We start from the raw sequence: 22,929 nt of genomic DNA, 5'->3' as shown, positions 1-22,929 counted from the left end.
TAATAACTATTACCATAATTTTATAGTAATAAAAAACTTTAATTTGTAAAACACTTGAACTATAACTAAATAACAATACATCGCAATTCAGACATCTTATTTTCTAAGTCTTTTTTTGATCTTTTTGATTTATTTTAGTCTTCACTAAATTAATATGAAGATTATAAGTTTGATGGAAAATTTTCAATTGAAAAAGCATGACTTTAATGAACACTAAATATGGAAGAGTGGAAAAACTTTTCTTTCATGTTTCTGTTTTGTTTCATATTTTTATTTTCAAAATTTCAAGCTTTGATTTTAGTTATAGATTTGATTATTTTATTTGATGGTAGAAGCATTTTTACTTTTTTGTTCATTTATTTAAACATGTAATATATTTTTAATAAATGACTGTGTTGACAATATGACTAAAATTCATATAATATGATCTCAAACAAAATAATTATGTTTTTTGGTATAAAACCGAATACACCGAAAACCGACGGTATATAAACCGAACCGAATCGAAGTAAATATGGATTTAGAATGGTAGTTATATTTTACTAACCAAAATACCGAAAACCGAAAATAACCGAACCGAAACCGAACCGATATCCGGATTGAACACCCCTACTTAAAATCATAAAATAGATTTTTTGTTTGTTATAATTTAGCTTATAACGACATGTCACCTCAATTATTTTTAACAAAACAACATCTTTTTTTTTCTGAACAACAACAAAAAAACATCTAACAAATAGTTGTAGACTTAATCTAAATCGAATGTTAAATTTTCTAAGTTGCTCTCATTTTTATATACAGTCACACACAAAAAGTATTATCGTAAACTAAGTTTGTCATCATCTACCTTTATTGTGGAAAATCATCATCTGTCGACTTAAAAGAACCGTTTCTTATGTGTTTGCCTCTTAAAATTTTCCGACAAACAATAATGTTTTTTTTATTTTAATATATATGAAGATGTTTAGTTATTATGTATTGTATATTTATATTTACTTATTCGTATATACAAAATAAGAAACAATAATGTTTACCTTGTTTTCTAAATTAGCACATCTCATTTAATTTTCGATGATCCTAGACTGCTTTTGTTACAATGAAACAATAATGTGATAAAGACCAAACGAATATTATTAAAATTAATCACATTTTTTGACCGAGCTACGATTCATTAAAATAAAAGCAAGTTTACCCACCACAAAAAATTGTCAAGTTTAGAGATAAGAGAGTTGATTTTGCCACTGCATCAACCTCTTTATTACATAATATAGGGATGCGATGGAAAGAGCAAGCTTTAAAGAAGCTGCTGAAATGGTCAATATCAAAGAGAATGCCATTAACTCTCCTTGATGAGTGTAGCTTGGAGAAAATTAGACAACATGGATGCCTTAAAATCGAAGAAAAAAATATGAACAATAGTTTGTCATTTACTTGTGCAATAAGTTGATCATGCTAACCGTTATCCGTATATACCTATAGATATTATATATTAAAATTTGTATAACTTTATATATAATTTGATAGTAAATGTGACGATAACGTTTTACAATAATACAATGTTTTCTAAATTAAATTCTTATCCTAAAAAATGTGTAAATAAGAATTATGATGTTAATATCTGAATGATGAAAATCAACTGATAAAATCTACACTATTATTTATGAAGTGATTTTGCTTATTTGTCATGTTCTCTATGATTTTAGATAATTTTGCTTATTTTTTTTTTTTTTGTCATCAACAAACAGACTCATATAGATTCTGCGAACCAATACGGTAACTCCGCATCCATGTGAACGACGAAAGACGATTGTTTTCTGGCACATCGTGCTAGACTATCCGCCTTTTGTTTTTCTTGTCCGGGGTACATGAATGATCTCTGAGCTAGTAAAACATGTCTTCAGTAGCTTTATGTCGTGCAGATAACTCTCAAACGCCGGCCATTCCTCTGGTTCCGAAACCATCTTCACCAATTGAGAACAATTCGTAGCAAAAGTAACTTGAAACTGATGTAAATTCTTCATACATTCCATTGCCCATATCAATGCTTCCATCTCTGCATGAAGAGGTGAAATACATGCCCTAGAATTTCTTGCACCCATCAATCCCTGAAAGCCCTCGAGTATGCTATACCATCCTTGACCTGAATAAGGTTCTTCATTTTTCCAGGAACCCTAATTTTGCTTATTTGTCATGTTTTATTAGGTTTTAACTAAATTATTGATTTATTATCTGTTATTAGATGAGTCATTAATATATTAATTTAAAAATATCCTTAATGAATCTTGTATATAATTAAAACGAATGTTAATAATATTAAATTTCTGTGTTATATTTTAAAAAAAAAATAAACAATATCTTCACTGAATTTTATATATTATTAAAAATGAATTTTATTTTAATAGTATAAATTTTATATGTTATATGTTACATTAAATAATTGATTATAAAATAATATAATAGAATTATAAAAAATAAGATTATTCTTATCTATATTGTGTTGCTATCTGAAAACAATATTTTATTATAAACTTTAAAAATTTAAGATAAAAACAATTAATAATAATATTACTCAAGCAAAAAAATCATATAAAAAAATTTTCTAAACTATTTCTAAGATATGAGTGTTTTAAAAAAAAATAACACAATAGTAAGTATATATTTTGATAAAAAATATTTGACATATATAAATACTTTGATGTTTGATTTAACTATTTAAAACAATAAATAATAACTTATTATGTTGGTTTTAGATTAATAAAACATAAGCTAATAAGTATCCATAAGAAGTTTATGCCCGTATGTGCGGGCAAAATACCTAGTAAATCTTTATTAGTAAAGAAGAGTAAGCCAAACCGATGGTTACGTTTTTATACATGCAATAAAAACATAAATTATAAAAGAAAAGTAAAACATATTTATGGATATTAATTATGAAGTAATCGAATTATTAAGTAATCGATTGAAGTTAAACTTGTGATCACTCTAAAGTCTAATGCCATTGTGCTCACTCTAATTATTAATTATTAAATTATAAAAGGAAAATATATTTATGGATATTAATTATTAAGTAGTGCCATTGTGATCACTCTAATTAAATGGATGGTATATATTTTACATTCAGAAATTTCTTACTCACCTTTGTGAATAGTAACATATTTTGTTATTATTAGTGGTTGTGATAATGCTTATTAAGACGTCGGCTGCTATTCCGGATGAGTTTTAGTTTTGATTTACTTGCATGAGAAGTAAGGAAGAATATGTGTTTTAATTTTGTAACCATATATGAGAGTGAATAAAATAACATTAGAGAGGATGAGTTTAACATTTTCACCGAAGCAACATATAAACTATCCCTCCACAGCTTTAAAGTGATTTGTTGTCGTTCACGCATGATGTTATGTGTCATTCTTTTTTTTTGGCTTAATGTTATGTGTCATTCTTGCACTCCTAATGTTTTGTTTTCAATATATCTCGTGGAATGTTGTTATTATGTAGATTTAATGAACCATATGTAACTTGTTTGAGATGTTAATGATGGTATCAGGAAGTGTGGTGTCGCAGGAATAAATTATTCATTTAGATAATAATGCTTTCCATGTGCAGACGATTTGAAGTGAAGTGTGGTGCTTATTTCTTAACAAATAGAGCTAAAGAAATAGATGTGCTGACGATTTGAAGTCATATGACTTTGTAGTGATTTGAAATTAAATTAAAAACTATAAGGCGTTGTGAGTGTAAGCCGGTAAGGTAAACTGGATAAGGCCAGTCTGGGTGGAAGTGCAAATTTATTAACTTGCAAATGTCTGAGCGGTGCAAATTTAGAAAATATAGAGCAACAAAACATAATCTATAAAAGACTTGAAGTGCTCTGACTTCGTTGAACTTGGAAATAAAATAAAAAAGCTAATGCAACGGACAGTCCACATGTCTTGCAACTTCAGCTCCCTTTGTTCTTCTAAATTACTTATTGTGTTGTTTCTTTCCAGAGGACTCAGCTTTCTTCTCTTGTCATCATCGCTTCTGTTCCTATAAAGACAATGCTTTAATTAGATAACAACTTGCTTTTGAAATCGAACATATCAGACGAACAAAAGATCATAGAATGAGAGAACCACACAAAAATCCATTTTTAGAATGAGAGTTCAGAAGCCTGAAGTTTATAAAAAGTGACTCTTGGCTACCAAAAAAGTTTTGCAGAGAAGGTGAAAAAAGAAAAATCAATCAATTGAGCAGACTCTTGGAAAGGAAAACACTTCGGAAGAGATTTTTCAGTGAGTAAACGCCTCCTTGTCAACCGAGAGTAACCGAGTAGTCAGTCATCTTGAACGGGTCGATCAATTATTTCAAGGTGAAGTGAGAGCTATCATCCTCATCTCAACTCCATCTCCTCACATAGCCACGTATCTAAACACAGATAAACAGCAGAAAATTATATTTTTGGCATCAAAAACACATATGGATTCAAACACTAAATTTCTCTCAAACAGAGCTACAAAACAATGTTGCGCTTGTGGTTAAACACAAACAATCCAAGACCTAAACTTTCTATGTTAAATAGACAAAACAATAAGCCTTACAGACAATCAAGCAATATTCAGGACATCAAGGATACACTTTCATTTCGTAGACGAACTAAAACTCCATAATCCATAATCCAATATCAAATTTCAATTTCAGATTCAAATCATAAGAAGAAGAAGAGAGTGACCATGATGACCGAGATCCCGAGAGGAGGAATGAGAGGTACAGAATCAGAGATCTCCACGACTCCTTCGTGCTTAGGGCTGATTCGAACCGATGAGGACTCTCCGTTCATCGCAGTTTCTTGTGTTGCAGCGAGAAGCCACTAAAGAAGAAAGATTGATTAGTTAGCCATTCACACAATAAAATTAACTTTGGTGTTATCACGGATTGAGAGGATGATGTTCAAGGAAAGAGGGCTTACCTTTTATAGGTGCATAGAGACCAACTTGCAGAGGGATAAGATGCATCAATCTCAGATCATGCTCAGACGCGGATTGATGGTATTAAGAGGTTTGTTAAAGCGATGAATTAATAACCTCTAACGTTTCGAAGAATTAGAAAGGAACGTGTAAAGACGCAACCGAAGCTTCTTACAGATAGGCCGAAAACAATATATGATTGGCCCACAAACAATGTCCAATTCGATGATCCAATATTCGGTGGTGATGTGGAGAGATGAAGCTATATGATTGGCTAGAATTTATAGTCCTATGTGGACAGGCTAAATGGGGTTTATATTTGGCTTTTAGTATAGGTTAGATACATCTTTTCATTTATCTTGTTGACACACAAGGTAGTAAAATTTAAGGTAATTTTTTTGATAATTTTTACTCGTTAAAAACTTAATACTATAAAATTGAATTTTTTTTCTTTCCTTGAGCCAAAAACTGACACTTATCATGCTATCATTTGCTGAAGGGCATTTTCGGTTCAAATATTATTTTAATGGATTATGGCTTGTAAATTAAGTAGTAGTAACAATAATAAATGTAAGTAATATATCTATTAATTATTTGATTTTCAATAACTTAAATTATAGCTAGAATTAACGTCCAATATTGATATGGTATCTGCATAATTATGAATTTATGATGAATTAAGTAAAAAATGAAATATTACACATGATCAAGTGTTAGATTTAAAATTGCTATTTTCTACATAAATGGAATTATCATATATATTATAAAATATTATATAAAGTTAATAAAAATTGTCATATTCCAAAACGGAAAAGAGCAAATAATCTATTAGTAATTTTTACAACTGCAATTTAGTAAAATATAGATATTTAATGGTTTGGTCGATAAAAATGTTGGATTGAAATCAAATTTTATCTATTTATTAGAAAAAACAAATGAAAGAATGATTATTTGACCTTGTATAAGGAGTAAGAATGCAAACAAAAAAAACACAAATCAATCAAATTGAGTTTTTTATTCAAATCGAACTAATCCATAAATAAATCAATTGTGTGAATTTGACTTTTAACTGGACGAAGTCAGTTTAATTTTATGATTTGGTTATTGTGACAAAATAATGATACGTGTAACTAATATAAGTCAGTGTAAAATATATTTAATATAAATTCAAAAACTAAACTAAATCACTAATTATTTTTTTTGTAAACCAAAATTTACAGAAAATTTCAAAAAACTAAAAACTTGAAATCAAAATACCAAAACTACTCGAACAATGAAGACCTAAGAACAATCTCATCACTAGTATTACGAAGGATTATAATCAATAAATTTTTTTTAAAAAAGATAAAAAGAAAGAGAATAAAGAAAATACAGAGTTTTGGTAATTTGTGATCTTTGAATCGGATTCAGCACAATTGGTGGCAGCAATTGTCGAACAATCTGGTATCTCCGATCTCCATGGAATCCTGGCTGACATCTATCTTTTCTCTTTGCAATTTGATTCAGTCTCTTTTAGATATGTTAATCGTCCCTCTCTCTGTTTTGAGGATAACTTGGCTAAGTAGGCCCTCAGAGGCCCTGTAAAAAACCCACTTTAAATTTTAAGTAATGAAGTATTTGTGAACAAAAAAAAAAAATACAGAGAAAAAAATATTTTTTTTTTGAGAACCTAATTAAGATACTTTTGCAAATGTGTCAATTTATGATTGGTATAATATTGTTTTTATGATTTTAAAATTTAATTAATAATGAAATAATAACATTATTAATATTTTTGTTTATGAGATAACTCTGGTGGGTTTCCGCTTATTTATTTACTCTCTCGCTTATCACACCTCTCGCTGGCCTTTTCAAGCGCCAGAAAGAGAGTTTCACAATCAAACAAAACAACAGTTAGGTGGTGAGGAACAAGGAGGCTTTACCTACCAGAATATGAGACAGGAAAACAAGTAATGATAGATAAACCCAATCCAGAGGTTCACCGAGAACCCGGAGATCGGAGAATCAAAGCCTAGAGGACGACCACGAAAGAAGAAGGATCATCCCGAAGAACAGAGATTCAATGGTGAATGATGATGAACATGATGATAGAGAGAGTTAGGGTTTAAGAAGATTGTTTTAATGTTTGATTGATTATTCCCAAATGGGTAAACGTTTACATATAGTGTTTACTAAACCAAAGCTAAACCAGAAAGCTAAACCAAAATGCATAAATGAAATATCTAAACCGGAATTAACCATAATTCCTGTCACAATACTTCCTCCTTCAGAACATCCTTGTCCTCAAGGATGATAAGAACTTGGTGCCGAAACCATCATAATATCTCTGTTGATCTTGCTCTGCTAACATCTCTGGTGGTCTTTGTGGATGAAATACTTCACCGACACAAACTTCAGCAAACCAATGATTAAAATAGCCAATATTACCAGCCATTGAAGTAAGCTCCAGCTTTTGTACCTCCCTGCAGTATCTGCTTTGTTCCAACTTAATCTTGAGAGCCTGTTGTTGTGTCTCATTCCTGTCTCTCTCTTGTCTCTTATCGTTGTACTTGAATATCCAAGCTTTTGACTGAAACATCGCAATAGTTCTTCGGACTTCAACGTGAGATGATACAACCTCTTCTCTTGCTTGGCCAGTGGTGCCACAACTTGATACATCCTCATTTCTAGTACCAGCAAATAATGATGTTAAGATCTCATCCCTTAGCTCTAGTTTTAACCCTTTGAGTTTCTTCTTTATTTTCCTGAACTCTGGAGGCCGTGGCAATGATCCATAGAACAACAGAAGTGACATTATGTAGATACATATAATTTGTAGCTTCATGATATCTCTGTCTCCGTAACCTCTGATCAGATAAGAAAGCTTGAGTGTGGCTCCATTTCCATTGTACTTATGTTTCTCAGTAACTAGGAAGGAATCATCAAAGCTCCATGTGTTCGTAACTGGCGTCATCTCCTTTGATATACAAATGACAATATCCACGTGTGGCTGTGTCAACTTAGTGCATCGCTGGCCTTGAATACAACTTGGCGAGGTAACCCTTTCACCAAAAATCAGCCATCTTGATGAAAAGAACCTTACTCTTTTCTGCCATGTCCACAACCTTAGAAACCAGCCACTGCAAGCTTGACAAGTCTGTTCTGGAGGATACCATTTCCACTGCAAAAGGAACTCAAAGAAGCTACAGTGTCGGCTCTGTTTTGTTAATAGACTCCAGACAGAAGCACTAAGAAAATATTCTTGCATCATGTGCCTTAACACCAACCCTTCAACCTTAACAAGATCACAACTGTCACAGTATTTATTTCTCCACCACATATAGAAGGAGAGCATTTGAACATCCGGGTTGCTAAGCTCAGCTTCTGATCATGTTGTACTCGAACTTGTGACAGCTCTTTGTTGGAATGAGCAAGTACACTCTTAAAGTTGTTAAGCAAAGGATGACCCGAGTCTGTTGTAGCGCTATCTGAGAATGAAAGCTTTCTTGTTTCCTGTTTATTCTGTTGAGACAAAATTTGCAAAAAACACTGCTTCAGCATAGTCTCACAGCTACAGTGTGCATGATTCTCTTGATAAACTGGATATCCAGACTTAGTCTCCTGCTCCCGAACTGAATATGCATTCATGCAACAACTTGGGAAGAGCACAATGTGATCCGTAGTGATTTCCAGGCATGAAAACGATTCCAATAGCCTAGATCTCCATTTGTGCTTCAAGTGGAACTTTATATCAGCAAGAGTAAGCTGTCTCAAGCCTAAAACTAGCTGTGGCCTACTGCAAGGCATAACTGGTTCCGGAACGTTCAGTAACGAGTTAACGTCTGACGCTGCCTTCTCCAATGACCTGAACTTCTCTAGATTTTTCAGTGAACTCTTCTCATCAAGCTTTATCATCACTGAACAAACCAACTCTATCATGTGAAGCCATCTCATCATGCTTATAGATGCAGAGCCTACAACTGTCAGACCACATGATTTCCTCATCTCTTGTATAACCATATCATCAAAGCTAATATCAAACGGAGGCGTTAAGATCGCAAGAGCAAACGTAGCTTTTAATCCTCCACGCTCCCATACACGTCTTGACTCTTTAACAAGCAGTGACATCAGTTTCTGATACTTACAAACATTGGTTGCTAGCCTAATCCATGTTTCAAGACTAAGATCAGAAAGTACCTTGAAGCTCTTCCTCTCATTCACCGACTTAGTTTCTGCCGATTGAATGAACATCTCCAAACCATTTCTAAGAAGGTTTCGTGTGGGTAGGTACTTGTCTAAGCAGTTCCATGAAGTTGGCTTGGCAATAAGCCCACCTGGTTCCCATACGTGATCAGCCACTTGAGATTTCTTGCCCACCATGTGTTCGATGTTATTCCCAAGAGAGAAACTCATGTTTTCTTCTGCAACACTTTTGTTTTGAGCTTCTTTTGGATCTGCAGCATAAACAACCTGTAAATCTGAAGTCAAACCCTCCAACGATTCAGAGAAAGAATCTGGCTTCATCACAGTTTCAATAACAAGTTCATCAGAGTCGGCCAAGCTTTCTTCAACCATGGGTTTGTGGTCGCTTTCAGTCACGACAGGTTGGTCGTCACTTTCGATCATGAGAATCTTCACCCCTTTGTGCTTCAAATCATGATGACCAGGCGTGTCTCGTTCTTCACAAAAGATACACAACCCATTTGACATCCTCTCTTCGATTTCTTCACAGGAATACTTCAGAAGGGTCTTGCTTTTTCTTGCTTTGGGTTTGTAGTTGAACGATGGAGCCTCCATCGCAGCTATTGTCCGAGAACCGTAAGGCTCTGATACCATTGAGACAGGAAAACAAGTAATGATAGATAAACCCAATCCAGAGGTTCACCGAGAACCCGGAGATCAGAGAATCAAAGCCTAGAGGACGACCACGAAGGAAGAAGGATCATCCCGAAGAACAGAGATTCAATGGTGAATGATGATGAACATGATGATAGAGAGAGTTAGGGTTTAAGAAGATTGTTTTAATGTTTGATTGATTATTCCCAAATGGGTAAACGTTTACATATAGTGTTTACTAAACCAAAGCTAAACCAGAAAGCTAAACCAAAATGCATAAATGAAATATCCAAACCGGAATTAACCATAATTCCTGTCACAGAATACCCCCAAGCAATCCGCCAAAGATTCTTCCTTTCGCCTTTAAATCGGTCAGTGATAGTCTCAGTATTCGTTTTCTTTGCAATTAAGGCTGAAAGTTCGATTCTTTCGATAGTTATTACATCATATGAATCTCAATCTGTGTTCCATTGTCTCAGCCTCTGCTGTCTTAAACTACAAAGTCTTGATTTTTCACCATGACAACTACTCTCAATGCCGATGCTATAACTCCAGACCCTCAGAGGACTTACCAAGTCGTTGTAGCTGCAACCAAACAAATGGGTATCGGCAAAGACGGCAAATTGCCGTGGAACCTCCCCACTGATCTCAAGTTCTTCAAGGACATCACTCAAACAACATCCGATCCGACCAAGAAAAACGCTGTTGTGATGGGTAGAAAGACTTGGGAAGCTATCCCCACCAAGCACAGGCCCCTTCCCGGTCGCCTCAACGTTGTTCTAACTCGTTCCGGTGGGTTTGACATAGCCAACACTGAGAATGTTGTCACTTGCAGTAGTGTAGACTCTGCTCTTCATCTCCTAGCTGCTCCGCCGTATTGTTTGTCTATTGAGAGAGTGTTTGTCATAGGAGGTGGTGATATATTGAGGTATATGAGTTAAACCTTTTTAAAATTCCTTTATCTTATTGTTGATTGTTGTGTTTGTTTGTAGGGAAGCATTGAACATGCCTAGTTGCGATGCTATTCATTTGACTGAGATTGATACAAGTATTGAATGTGATACGTTTATACCTGAGGTTGACGCTTGTGTTTATCAGCCTTGGTGTTCGTCTGTTCCTGTTACTGAAAATGGACTTCGGTTTCGCTTCACCAGTTTTGTCCGTGTGAAGAGTTCTGCTGATGAGTCATCCTCTAACGGGTCACAACAGTCTCCTCTTCAGTTTAATGGGAAGAGGTTTTCGTTTCTTCCCAAGATGGTTTTTGATCAGCATGAGGAGTTTCGGTATTTGAATATGGTTGGTGATATTATCTCAAATGGTAACGTGAAGAATGATAGGACAGGGACTGGTACATTGTCGAAATTTGGAACACAGATGAAGTTCAATTTGCGCAGAAGCTTTCCACTTCTTACAACAAAGGTATATGCTCACTTTCGAAGGCTTTGGTCTTCTGTCATATCTTGAGTGGCACTATATCTCTTATTAACGCAATTTGGTTGCATCTTGTGTTTAGAGAGTGTTTTGGAGAGGTGTTGTTGAGGAGCTTCTATGGTTTATAAGTGGCTCAACTAATGCAAAGGTAAAAAAGAGAAAGATGTTTTATCACCATGGTTGAGCTAAACCATCTCTACTGTGCTTTAAACTATGCAAATGAATTAGTATTTGCATCTAGATGCTAAGTTGTTTGTTATTTGATTTTATAGTAGTTATGAGAGGCGACTCTATGCATTGGCAGGTCCTTCAGGGAAAAGGCATTCATATATGGGATGGGAATGCGTCAAGAGAGTATCTTGATGGGTAAGATGTTAAACCGTTTCATGAAATTAAAGCTTCTTGCTGATACATTGCCACTTAATTTCAGTATTGGTCTGAGTGAGAGAGAGGAAGGCGACCTTGGACGTGTTTATGGATTTCAATGGAGACACTTTGGCGCCAAGTCAGTAACATCTCTATGCATCTCTTCTCTTGGATTTTCTTCTTCTCTGTTTGGATGAAAAGATATTTCTCTCGTTTTTTAACAGGTACACAGATATGCATGCTGATTACACTAGCCAAGGCTTTGATCAGCTCGCAGACGTAATCGACAAGATCAAGAACAATCCTGATGATCGGCGTATCATATTATCTGCTTGGAACCCTTCTGACCTCAAGCTGATGGCGCTGCCTCCGTGCCACATGTTTGCGCAGTTCTATGTGGCGGAAGGGGAGCTCTCATGCCAGATGTATCAGCGTTCAGCGGATATGAGCCTTGGTGTGCCGTTTAACATTGCTTCCTACTCTCTTCTTACTTGCATGCTAGCTCATGTGTGTGATCTTGTCCCTGGTGATTTTGTCCATGTCATTGGGGATGCTCATGTGTATCGAACTCACGTGAGGCCTCTTCAAGAGCAGCTTCAGAACCCACCAAAACCTTTTCCTGTAAGTTACCAATAATAACAAATGATGGTTGAGGAATGAAGACATGTTTATCTATATTCAATGTGTTTTTTTTGTTTTGGATACTGCATGTTTTGAAGATAAACGCTGAGAAGAAAGACATTGACTCTTTTGTAGCAGATGACTTTGACCTCATTGGTTATGAACCTCACAAGAAAATAGAGATGAAAATGGCGGTTTAGTTTGCCCCATCTCTTAAGTGTGTTGATGTAAAATGTAAGATTGAATTGGGATGAATGACCCTTGTGTGGTGATAACTCTTTTTCACTGATAGTCTGATACATGTATGTGTTGGAATACATGTATGTGTTGGAACTTCCACACAGGGTTCTAAAGCGATTTAGGGGGGTTACTCTTTTTCTTGATGCGAGTTTCTTTTCTGTTCTGAACTACTTTGGTCTGATCTTAACCATCCTCATCTTTTCAGTTTTTCTTTTCACTATACTTAGAGGAAAATCCCATTTTGGTATTTTTATTTTATTTTTTATTTTTAAGAAAAAAAAAGAAACCGACACGTGATTATTTTACCTGTAAAATGAACAGTACATGTCGCCTATAAATTAAAAAACGTCTATTTAAAAGTTTAAAGTACTAGTAAAAAAACTTCAGTGTTTAAAGTGGTAGAAAGTGACACTTTCATTGTTTAAAATGCGATTTTCCCCTAAACTTAGTAATAATAAGTTCAAGATGCCTAAAAATCCTTGGCAAATCCAAAAATTTCCAAGTCCTGAAGTTGCCAAAGATCATTTGTGAGTGACAGTCTAAAGGTTTTGTTTTAAATAAGAAAAAGAAAGCAAGGAATGTAGAGAAGTGAATGAGAAGTTAATCACTGCTTAAAGTTAGGAGTCCCAACATAAGTCTTGGGTTCTTCTACTTGATCATTCTTTGAAAATGTATGTCGCAAATGACAATGAGTAAGAAGCTTTAGGCCTTTTTGTCTTTTGTTTAGGGCTTTCAAAACAGTCTAAAACGCAGAGTTTTATTAAGGACTTCCTCTTCACTGTTTACAAAAAAAACACTCTTTAGGTTTAGGTTTTTCGTGTTTTCAGATCCTCCCCTTGTAGCGCCGCTCTTCTGTTCAGTCAAGTTCTTCAATGGTGTGTGCTCCATTTCTATCTATCTGCTTTCGTATTATGATGATCTGATTAAATGTTTTTTCTTTTGGTGATTCCAGGCACCGAAGAAGGATAAAGTTCCACCACCGTCCTCAAAGCCCGCCAAATCCGGCGGCGGAAAGCAGAAGAAGAAGGTCGTTTCTTCGTTTTCCATAAAAAAATCACATCTTATTGATGCATTGTTTTGCTTACGTTCGTTTTATTGATGTCAACAGAAGTGGAGCAAGGGAAAGCAAAAGGAAAAGGTGAACAACATGGTTCTCTTCGATCAAGCTACTTACGACAAGCTTCTCTCCGAAGCTCCCAAGTTCAAACTCATCACTCCTTCCATCCTCTCCGACCGTCTTCGGGTATTTCCACTCCTCAAAGTTTCAAACTTTTCACCAGACGAGATCCAAAGTTTATTGATTTACTCTCTAAAGTTTAGCTCTTTGTGGTGTGGGTTTTGAGCTTTGATTAATCTTTAACTTGATTGGGTTTTTAGATAAAGTTGTCAATGGTCTTAGCTTGAGTTTGTTTATATCTGAAAGCTTTGAAATTTGTTATTGGGGAGTAAATGATCTGATTTTCATATGATTAGAGTGTTAAGTGACCTGATGATCATATTTGTGGTGTTGTGCAGATCAATGGGTCACTTGCTAGGAAGGCCATTAGAGATTTGATGGCTAAAGGAACCATCAGGATGGTCTCTACTCACTCTAGCCAGCAGATTTACACTAGGGCCACCCACAACTAAGTTTCTCGTTTCATTTTGTGTGTTTCCTCTCTCTCTTTTGTCTCAAGTCTTTGACTCGATGTTTAGATGTTGAATCTTTTCCCTTCAATCAAGATTTTCAAGAATGGAGTTTTTAATTGTGCAGTTTTTGTCTTTAAGATAAAATAAAACACAACTGAAATGTGATTACATAGTCTAATAGTGTTGCAGCTAAATGATTTGTTTATAATCCAAATAAGTTATTATTCATATATAACTGATGAAATAACGAGACCAACGCTCCTAAGTAGACTTGATGATTTGGGATCTGTCAAAATCGTCGAATTCAACTGAAGCCTGATGTCTAGTTCCGGTGCTGTCTCTAAGTAGTAATGATAGCGAGGAGGATCAGGATGGTGGTTTTGTTTTTCCTACCTAAGATCCCGAGCATTCCAGACCATGAGAGAGTCTGTCTTTCTAAGACCATACGGGTTCAAACCGCTCAGAGCCTTCCCCATCAGTGCCATAGCTGCAATACTCGGATACTGTTTCTTCTCCATCTCCTTTTGGTTCTCTGTCTCAAACCTAACATCTTCCCCTTCTGGTTGATCTGTATCCTTCTTCTTGCACCATCTCTGGATCCATGGGTGCTGAAGCGTGACGTCGTCATCGCCTCCCTTGATTTGTGGAGTGTCAGGTTCTTGATTTCTTGGTTGGAGATTGTTGATACCTGACTTCAAGATTTCAAGGAATAGGTTGTTGTTGTTGTTGTTCCCTTCTTCTTCAATCTTCATCAGGCTCTTGGTTTCATCATGTCCGCTGGAATCAAAGGAGTTTCTCTTCAGACGCTTGACCCAATTACTGCTGGCTTCCGGTTCTTGTTCCAACCCCACACGTTTGCAGCCTCTAGAGAGAAAATGGTCCACGTTCATGCTTTGAGTAGCTGAGTTGCTTGTTTCTTCTCCCTGATGCCCATCTACTGAGTTCTCTCCATCCATAACCAGAGGCGGTTCTTCATTCATGTCAGGTATCTCAGTCCTAGGAACGGGCGAATCGCCTTTTCGTCCTTTGCCCTTAGTTGAGGAAGAAGCAATGGAGCCTGCCAAGAATAATTAAATCAGAAATGAGAATAAAGAGAGCAAGCAGCTAATGATAACACAGTTTTCTATATACCAGAGAGATGCATCATCTGAAGTTTATCCATTTCCAAGGTATCAGTCTCCGCAGATGATTCATTCTTCCCTTCTTTGGTATCCTTTGAGCTTTCCAGAGACTCCAGCCTAACTCCTCCTCCTCCTTTATGCTGGTGATGATCTACATTAGGAAACAGATCAAGATACCCACCAAAAATCTTCCCTTTGAGTTTCATGGAGCCCTTCAGTAGCTGAGGATGATGACCATCTTCTTCTGGCAAGTTGATCTCTCCAGAAACTCTCTGAACCGAATCAACCGTTGCGTAAAACCTCACTGGTCTCATCAACTCTAGCAGGTTCTGTGTAGTCTTTTCTTGAACATCGTCATTATACATCCAAGGCATTCTTTTATTAGCAGCCATAGCTTTCGAGCTTGAACCCACATCGTCTTTGGCTTGAAGCTTTGTAGTATTGACCTTGAACATAGGAAACGGCAACACCTCTTTATCTTCAGCCCTAATCAACTCCTTAGAGTCACTACCACTACTCTGATCATAAAACTTCACTTCATTACCTAACTGAGTCCAACGACCTAACCAAGCAGATTCCTTTTTCTTGCTCATTCCTTTGTCAAATCACCTGCAAGCAAAAGTCACTTTCTTTCTCAATTACAATGGATAAACTCATCAAAGCTTCCAGATTTCACCCAAAAAGTCACATTTTGATTCGAATTTCATAAAAACAAAACAAGTGTTTGATGGTTAAACACAAACAAAGGGTCTAAAGATCACATTTTTCAATCAATTCTCAGAAAGAAAAAAAAGACACAAGCTTCACTTTCAGACAAGACATAACAAATCGATGCAAGAGATTTGAGATTGTTACCAGAGACGAATACGTGGAGAAAAACTGTCTTCTTTTTGATGAAGGAGGAAAGAAAGAGAAAAAGAATCAGAGCGAGAAGGCAAATATCACCAAATCCATTTCTACAAGAAGTTGAAACCTCGTATAGTGTCGCATAGCATCTACGAGTACAATTATTTTCTAATTCTTTACAAAATTTCGAAAATTATTTTTAATTGTAAAAGTGACGTGTTCCTTTTCCTGCCATGTCTAATGCAAATGGCGCACAATAAAGATCCGAACAATGAATGTAGTACTGTGTACTATACTGTGCATATATCTAGACATTGTTTTGTTGTTCTATCGGTCGGGTTTACCAAACTTTGGTTAACAAATGTTTGAGATACAAAAAATGATAATTACAATCTAAATGCAGCATGAAAGTTGATTATACTATTTTTTATTGATTTTTGAACACCTTAAAATTATTAACATCCCACATCGTGTGTGGGTGTTGGTTCCTTGGGCAATATATATATATATGATGTGGCAATCCTCCACTCTTAAGCTAACTTTTGGGTGTGAGTTAGACACATCACTAATAAAAATAGGTTTTAAAGAATGTTAATCATTGGAAACGACTTTTAAATAATAACAGAGATAAAAATTTATATTTTAATTTATTACCAAATTATAAAGAACCTTAAAAAAAACACAAACCCATAAAATCTTACGTTACATTATTGGCGAATTAACGAGTTTTTAAATTAACAGACTCTTTACGACAAAAGTTTACGATTTAATAACAACGAATGAACGAGTAAATTTGAGATGAAAATATAATTGCATTGGTGATATAGAAGTTTTGAAAAATACTTTCTTTGTTAATCATTAGTAGTTTCCTACTTATCAAGGATGAAATTTCATATGTAATATATATATATATATATATATCATCCCCTATATATTAATTGAAGAACATTTGAAAAGATATAACCTCAATTTTGTATTAATTAAAAAAGGCCCCAATGCATAGGTGGCACTCAATTAGATAGTCAATTACATTCAATTGAAAAATAAGTAGGTCCACATTCGATTTTTATATGTTGTTAGATACATAAGTTGGTCAAACTATATGATATAATGATATGATACGATATTTTCTTTCCTTAAATAAAACCTACGGAATTACCATAAATGACTAATATATATATATGACAATTAATAATTTTAATAATAAAGATTTGATAACAATTTATATCTCCTCCATCATTTTTTGTTTAATTTTATATTATTAAAATAAATTAAACAATCAAATTAGCTATAAAAATAAATTTAGATTTTTTCGTATATGTTATATTTTGAATTTTTAAAAACGACAATAAATGACTAAAACTATTAAAATTATTATGTTAAAAATTAATGATCAATGGTTTAACATTTTTATTATAAGAAGATACACATGATTTTAAAACCATATGAGTAAAAGATATCATTTAATAATAAAATAAATAATATATATATATATATAGATTAAAAACACTATATACCATAAGATTACATAAATATTTTAATATTAAAACTTTCAATGAATTTTCAAGAACATTTATAAATTATAAACTTATTAAAGATTTCAGATTGAAAATTTTGTTATCGATGATTTAAATATTTTGTTATAAAACAATATGAATGATCATAGAACCGTATGATTATAAATTCTTATTTAATAAATAACTATACAAAATATACTATTCTTAGAAAAATAGGTTGGTCCATCTTAACTTATATTACACTTTTTATTAAACTAACTATCGAATTGATAAATGACGTACCAAAAAATGTTTTGCACTTTCCTTAAATAAAAGCTACGAAATTACCTAATATGATTAACGTATATGTGAAAATTAATTATTATGAATAATAAATATTTCATAACAATTTTTGTATCTTAGTTTTTTTTTAATTTTATATTATTAAAAGATATTTAAAAATCACATTAAATATATAATAAAAACATTTATATTTTTTCTTATATGTTTATATTTGAATTTTTCAAAACGTCTATAAATTATTAGAAATTTGAAGATCTCCACTCTGAAAATTTTGTGATCAACAGATTATTTTTTAGTCATAATAAGTTACAAATGATCATAAAATTTTATTAATATTAACTTTTATTTAATATTATAAGAAGATACACATGATTTTTAAACCATATGAGTAAAAAATATCATTTAATAATAAAACATATATATATATATATAGATTATACTATATACCATAAGATTACATAATATTTTTTAATATTAAAACTTTCAATGAATTTTCAAAAACATTTATAAATTATAAACTTATTAAAGATTTCACATTGAAAATTTTGTTATCGATGATTTAAATATTCAGTTATAAAATGATATGAATGATCAGAAACTGTATGATTATAATTCTCATTTAATAAATGACTATATAAAATATACTACTATTCTTAGAAAAATAGGTTGGTTTATTTTAACTTACATTATATTTTTTATTAAACTAACTATCAAATTGATAATAATCTACCAAATTTTTTTTGCACTTTCCTAATTAGAAGCTACGAAATTACCTAATATGATTAACGTATATATGAAAATTAATTATTATGAATAATAAATATTTGATAACAATTTTAGTATCTTAGTTTTTTTTTTTTAATTTATATTATTGAAGGATATTAAAAAATCACATTAAATATATAATAAAAACATTTATATTTTTTCTTATATATGTATATTTTGAATTTTTCAAAACGTCTATATATTATTAGAAATTTGAATATTCCCACTCTGAAAATTTTGTGATCAATAGATTATTTTTTTTATTATAATAAATTACAAATGATCATAAAATATAACGCATATGAATTTTTATTTAATAAATATTCAAACTAAATATATATATATATATATATATATATATATATATATATATATATATATATATATATAAATACTAATGATTTAAAGCAACAAGATTGGCTGATCAATTTAGTCGTCCAGTTGAAATCTTTCAAAAGTACGTGAAAGACTAAAGTCAAAGTAAAGATGAATTTAGAATAATAGTTATATTTTACTAACCGAAATACCGAAAAAAACCGAACCGAAACCAACCCGATATCCGGATTGAACACCCCTAATCCAAATGAAGCTAAACTATTGTTTTATTCTCCAAAATATAATAAAAATAATAACTTAATCCCGCGCAAGGCGCGGGTCTTATCCTAGTTTCTCTTAAGATTGAAACATAAAAAACTTAAAAATTTCAAATAGAGAATGACGTCCTATGGCAATATCTACGAGTTATGGATGTATAACTCCGACGAAAGGGTGGCGAACAAGGTTCTCAATGGTCTAGAGATATTTTTGTACCATGTGTGTATTACACTAATCACGAATAAAACCAGTAAGATGCCATCTTTTGTTTAGAGTGAAAGAATACAAAAATTTGCTCATAGTGAAACTTTATAAAACCATTTAGTAAATAGATGATTTACACCATAATATTACACATGGTTTTAATATGGAGAAGGTTATGGTTGAAGGTAGGCATGAGACTTTTATCCGAGATCCGGATTCGATCCAAGATTCGATCCGGATCCAATTCGAAAATCCGGATATCCGAAAGGGCCGAATCCAGATCCAGATAGTAAAATATTGGATCCGTCAAAGCCAGATCCGGATAAAAGCAGTAAAATTACGGATCCGTCGGATAAGGATCCGGATCCAGATACTTTAAAATTGCCAGGATACCCGATTCGTCTCATACCAAAGGATGTGATACTTACCAATCACAAATAAGTTGAAAAGATTATATCAATATGAGATACAGTTAGAACGATGAGATGACATGCCGAACATATCCAAACGGATAGAGAAGTTAATCATCCATCATATGCAAAAGCGTGGAAATATTTCAATATGCTACATTTTTATTTACTATAAATATTTGAATATTTATCTTGGGTAATGCACATCAAGGTCAACAACTCAAAATGGTCGTGCTGCAGCAGATTCACGTTCTGATGAATGCCAGTCATCCTTTATCGACATATGGATTTAGTCTTGTTGTAATGTCTAGAAGACAATATTTATTGTGGTAAGTAATTTTTACGCCAGACAACTTTTCGTCGGAGATTTGCATTGGAAAGGAATTTGTACTTATTTCTAAGTATTTAAAGTGGCGACTTGATCTTTTCTACAACTTTTGATACAAGAATTCAAAGAGTTATGGTCAACATAGATTTGCACGATTGAGTATTCATTGAAAAAGGATTTTGTGATAATGGGTCTGCACGTTTGAGTTATTGTCAAACTCTAGTCATAATTATAAGATAGGACATCTTTATAGAAATCTAACATCGAATTATACAGTGTGTTAGACAACCAAGTTTTTGTTTCAAAAACATTATCTAACAATGAACATAAGTTTTTATTTCTTAAACTACCATATCAGCAAAAAAAAAACATAAAAATGATTGTTAAACTAGAATTTAAGATACATAAAAGCAAAAACAATATCCCCACGATGGCACAGATCATACTCTAGCTTAGTCTTACAACATATAGTAAGATTATTTTGGTTGGTTCAACATATAGTAAAATTAAATGTTAAAAGTAATACACAGAATACCAAATATCAAAACTACAAATAATTGTTCTCTAAAAATTATTAGCATTAAAATAAATGAAATAGTATATATGAAATCATTTCACATTTCTTGACCATGCTTATTGTCACAATCTCTAATAAATATTTTAATATAATATGTAACATATAAAGTACTCAACAAAATTATAAATTTAATGGAAGAACTTATGAATGTTATTTTTTATTTTTTGTTGAAAATTTCACACAAAAAATAATAATAAAATAAGCACAATATATTAAAAATAAGCAATATCCAAGTAAAATATAAGAAAAATCTAAAAATAAATAATAAAAATATTATATATAACATAGTTAGGAAAAATTAATTTTGCATAAAACAAGAAAGAGGATGCCTATAAAATAGCAAAATTATAATTTTACTCAATATGATGATAAAATTACATTTAAATTTCAGAATACAAAATACTGAATCTATTGAAAATATATATCAAATTTTTATAGTCAAAGAAAAAACCTCATATATGTAAGTAGATATAGCAAATCCCAAATTTACATGTGATTGCATTAGTGTGATTGTTCTATTGTAGACTTAATCCAAATTTACATTGATCACACATCATCTTTAGTTAATAATGTGAGTTCCTCAATAATATATCATTAGTATCAGAAACAATATACACATATATTGAAAAAAAAATTTTGATCGATTGATAAAAAAACTTGAATAGACAGTTAGAAACATTAAATATTTTGTTTGAGAATATGAATAATAATTTTTGATGACTCATTTGATGTATTCTTATATTTGATAATCCAAACTTTTTCAAAACTTGCAGGGTGAATATTTTTCAGATATGGAAGGAGAAGAAAGCCAAGTTTAGTGTGTTCCCACTTTTGGCTACATTGTTGAAAGTGACATGTGGTTTATTTACGGCATCTTCCATCCAGGAAACATCATGGTGATTCTGAGTAATGGCTTTGGAATAGTGATGACTTTCTAAAAACTGTTTACCTTTAGCATTTATGTTATGTAAAAAGATAATATCACATATTTTTTCCTTAATAATGATTTACATCAATCATATTTTGATGTTATTGTAAACTAACTTTAATCTAATAAAACAAAATCAGATTTTGAAAATAACATTTACTTAATAAGTAATTTACAGAAAATGTTATTGAAAATTAAGATGTAACTAGAGATTTTATTAAATATATTTTTGTCTTTTACTAAAAATTAACCAACCAAAACTATTGTCTATTTATTTAAAATATTACTGGATTTTGACCCGCGCTTTAAAAGCGCGGGTTTTTCTTAGGATTATATACAAAATTTGTGAATTGATATTTTGAAAATATTGTAAATTATTATGTTACAAAATCATACGATATCAAAAAGAAGATAAATTATATTGTTATTCATATTATCCATTTTGAAGGGTTTTACAGGTGGTTTCGTAATGGTGGGCATGAATTAGTTTTTTTAAAGTTTGTATGTAGTTTTGTTTTGGTGAATATAGTACACTCTTAGATAACTCTCGCTTAGGGTTATATGAGGGCAATGTGGTTTATAATAAACCAAACCATAAGTTGTTAAAATGCTTTGATGAAAATACTAATTGTTATATTTTGTGATGAAAACACGGACTCATTTAAATAATAGATTATCTAATATATGGTTCATTTAAAGTCTGTTGGGATGCTATAAGGTGATGGTTTAGGTAGAGGGGATAAAAAATGAGGTCGATGAATTTATTGTAGATTTTTGAAAATGTTTGGTTTTATAATATTTCAGACTATAGTTTAGTATTACGGCTATCGCTAACAAACATTTTAATTATAAACATTAACTAATAAAGAAATGGTCATTTAAAATACACCGAGTACAAAGCCAACCATACCTCAAAATTACAGATTCATAAATAATCGAGCATAGAAAAAATATAAAAAAAGGCCAATAGTCCTTACAATTTTAAATTATATATACCTATTAAACATAACTAAACATTAAAATGTTTTATATAGAAGTATTTTGACCCACAAACTATGTAAAAGGTGATTGAAAGCACATATCAATAAAAGGTTTGTTTTTGAATATAAAATAGTTATTAGCTAAGATTTAAGTTAAGACTAAATAGTTAGACTAAAATATGAAATGGTCCACACCTTGTTTAAGTAGATTTTTTTAACAAATGTTTCCCTTTTAATAAGTATAGACTAGATTTTGACCAAATTTTAGAAAGATTTCGTTGATTTTGGAAATGAAATACATTTTTCCTTAGATCGTGTTTATGTACTAGACA

General features: G+C 32.2%; 3 protein-coding genes and 1 long non-coding RNA gene across 5 annotated transcripts; 2 read left to right on the top strand and 2 right to left on the bottom strand.

Moving 5' to 3' along the window:
* Positions 1 to 3,386: 3,386 nt before the first annotated feature.
* LOC125607069 lies at positions 3,387 to 5,183 on the bottom strand. 2 transcript variants are annotated; one of them, XR_007338351.1, is made up of 3 exons: positions 4,946 to 5,178; positions 4,709 to 4,846; positions 3,387 to 4,404 (listed from the first exon to the last, which is right to left on the bottom strand). It is a non-coding gene; the product is annotated as an uncharacterized LOC125607069 (long non-coding RNA). The 2 variants fall into 2 exon arrangements; XR_007338350.1 differs by having other exon boundaries at positions 4,709 to 5,183.
* A 4,859-nt stretch (positions 5,184 to 10,042) lies between these two features.
* On the top strand, positions 10,043 to 12,626 carry LOC106442422 (bifunctional dihydrofolate reductase-thymidylate synthase 1-like). The gene is made up of 7 exons (XM_048776662.1): positions 10,043 to 10,686; positions 10,751 to 11,177; positions 11,272 to 11,337; positions 11,494 to 11,555; positions 11,620 to 11,694; positions 11,780 to 12,176; positions 12,275 to 12,626. Exons 1-7 carry the CDS (start codon positions 10,277 to 10,279, stop codon positions 12,374 to 12,376), a joined length of 1,539 nt encoding a protein of 512 aa, XP_048632619.1. The 5' UTR covers positions 10,043 to 10,276; the 3' UTR covers positions 12,377 to 12,626.
* A 435-nt stretch (positions 12,627 to 13,061) lies between these two features.
* LOC106439850 (40S ribosomal protein S25-3) lies at positions 13,062 to 14,161 on the top strand. The gene is made up of 4 exons (XM_048776663.1): positions 13,062 to 13,291; positions 13,369 to 13,443; positions 13,525 to 13,659; positions 13,932 to 14,161. Exons 1-4 carry the CDS (start codon positions 13,289 to 13,291, stop codon positions 14,043 to 14,045), a joined length of 327 nt encoding a protein of 108 aa, XP_048632620.1. The 5' UTR covers positions 13,062 to 13,288; the 3' UTR covers positions 14,046 to 14,161.
* A 16-nt stretch (positions 14,162 to 14,177) lies between these two features.
* LOC106439849 (F-box protein At2g16365-like) lies at positions 14,178 to 16,257 on the bottom strand. The gene is made up of 3 exons (XM_013881383.3): positions 16,022 to 16,257; positions 15,177 to 15,775; positions 14,178 to 15,102 (listed from the first exon to the last, which is right to left on the bottom strand). The coding sequence occupies exons 2-3, from the start codon at positions 15,757 to 15,759 to the stop codon at positions 14,435 to 14,437; spliced, it is 1,251 nt and encodes a 416-aa protein (XP_013736837.2). The 5' UTR covers positions 15,760 to 15,775; positions 16,022 to 16,257; the 3' UTR covers positions 14,178 to 14,434.
* Positions 16,258 to 22,929: the final 6,672 nt, after the last annotated feature.

The sequence above is a fragment of the Brassica napus genome, chromosome A3 (genome assembly GCF_020379485.1).
Source record: "Brassica napus cultivar Da-Ae chromosome A3, Da-Ae, whole genome shotgun sequence".
In the NCBI taxonomy this organism is placed as follows: domain Eukaryota; kingdom Viridiplantae; phylum Streptophyta; class Magnoliopsida; order Brassicales; family Brassicaceae; genus Brassica; species Brassica napus.
The sequence above is the reverse complement of the archived record's forward strand: the minus strand, read 5'-3'. Positions and strand labels throughout refer to the sequence as shown.

Coding starts and splice junctions, on each gene's coding strand:
- LOC106439850 (XM_048776663.1), top strand. Junction 13,444..13,524: donor GCGGAAAGCAGAAGAAGAAG/GTCGTTTCTTCG, acceptor TGATGTCAACAG/AAGTGGAGCAAGGGAAAGCA. Junction 13,660..13,931: donor TCCTCTCCGACCGTCTTCGG/GTATTTCCACTC, acceptor GGTGTTGTGCAG/ATCAATGGGTCACTTGCTAG.
- LOC106442422 (XM_048776662.1), top strand. CDS start 10,277: ATGACAACTACTCTCAATGCCGATGCTATAACTCCAGACCCTCAGAGG. Junction 11,338..11,493: donor GTGGCTCAACTAATGCAAAG/GTAAAAAAGAGA, acceptor ATGCATTGGCAG/GTCCTTCAGGGAAAAGGCAT. Junction 12,177..12,274: donor ACCCACCAAAACCTTTTCCT/GTAAGTTACCAA, acceptor CATGTTTTGAAG/ATAAACGCTGAGAAGAAAGA.
- LOC106439849 (XM_013881383.3), bottom strand. CDS start 15,759: ATGAGCAAGAAAAAGGAATCTGCTTGGTTAGGTCGTTGGACTCAGTTA. Junction 15,103..15,176: donor TCAGATGATGCATCTCTCTG/GTATATAGAAAA, acceptor TATTCTTGGCAG/GCTCCATTGCTTCTTCCTCA.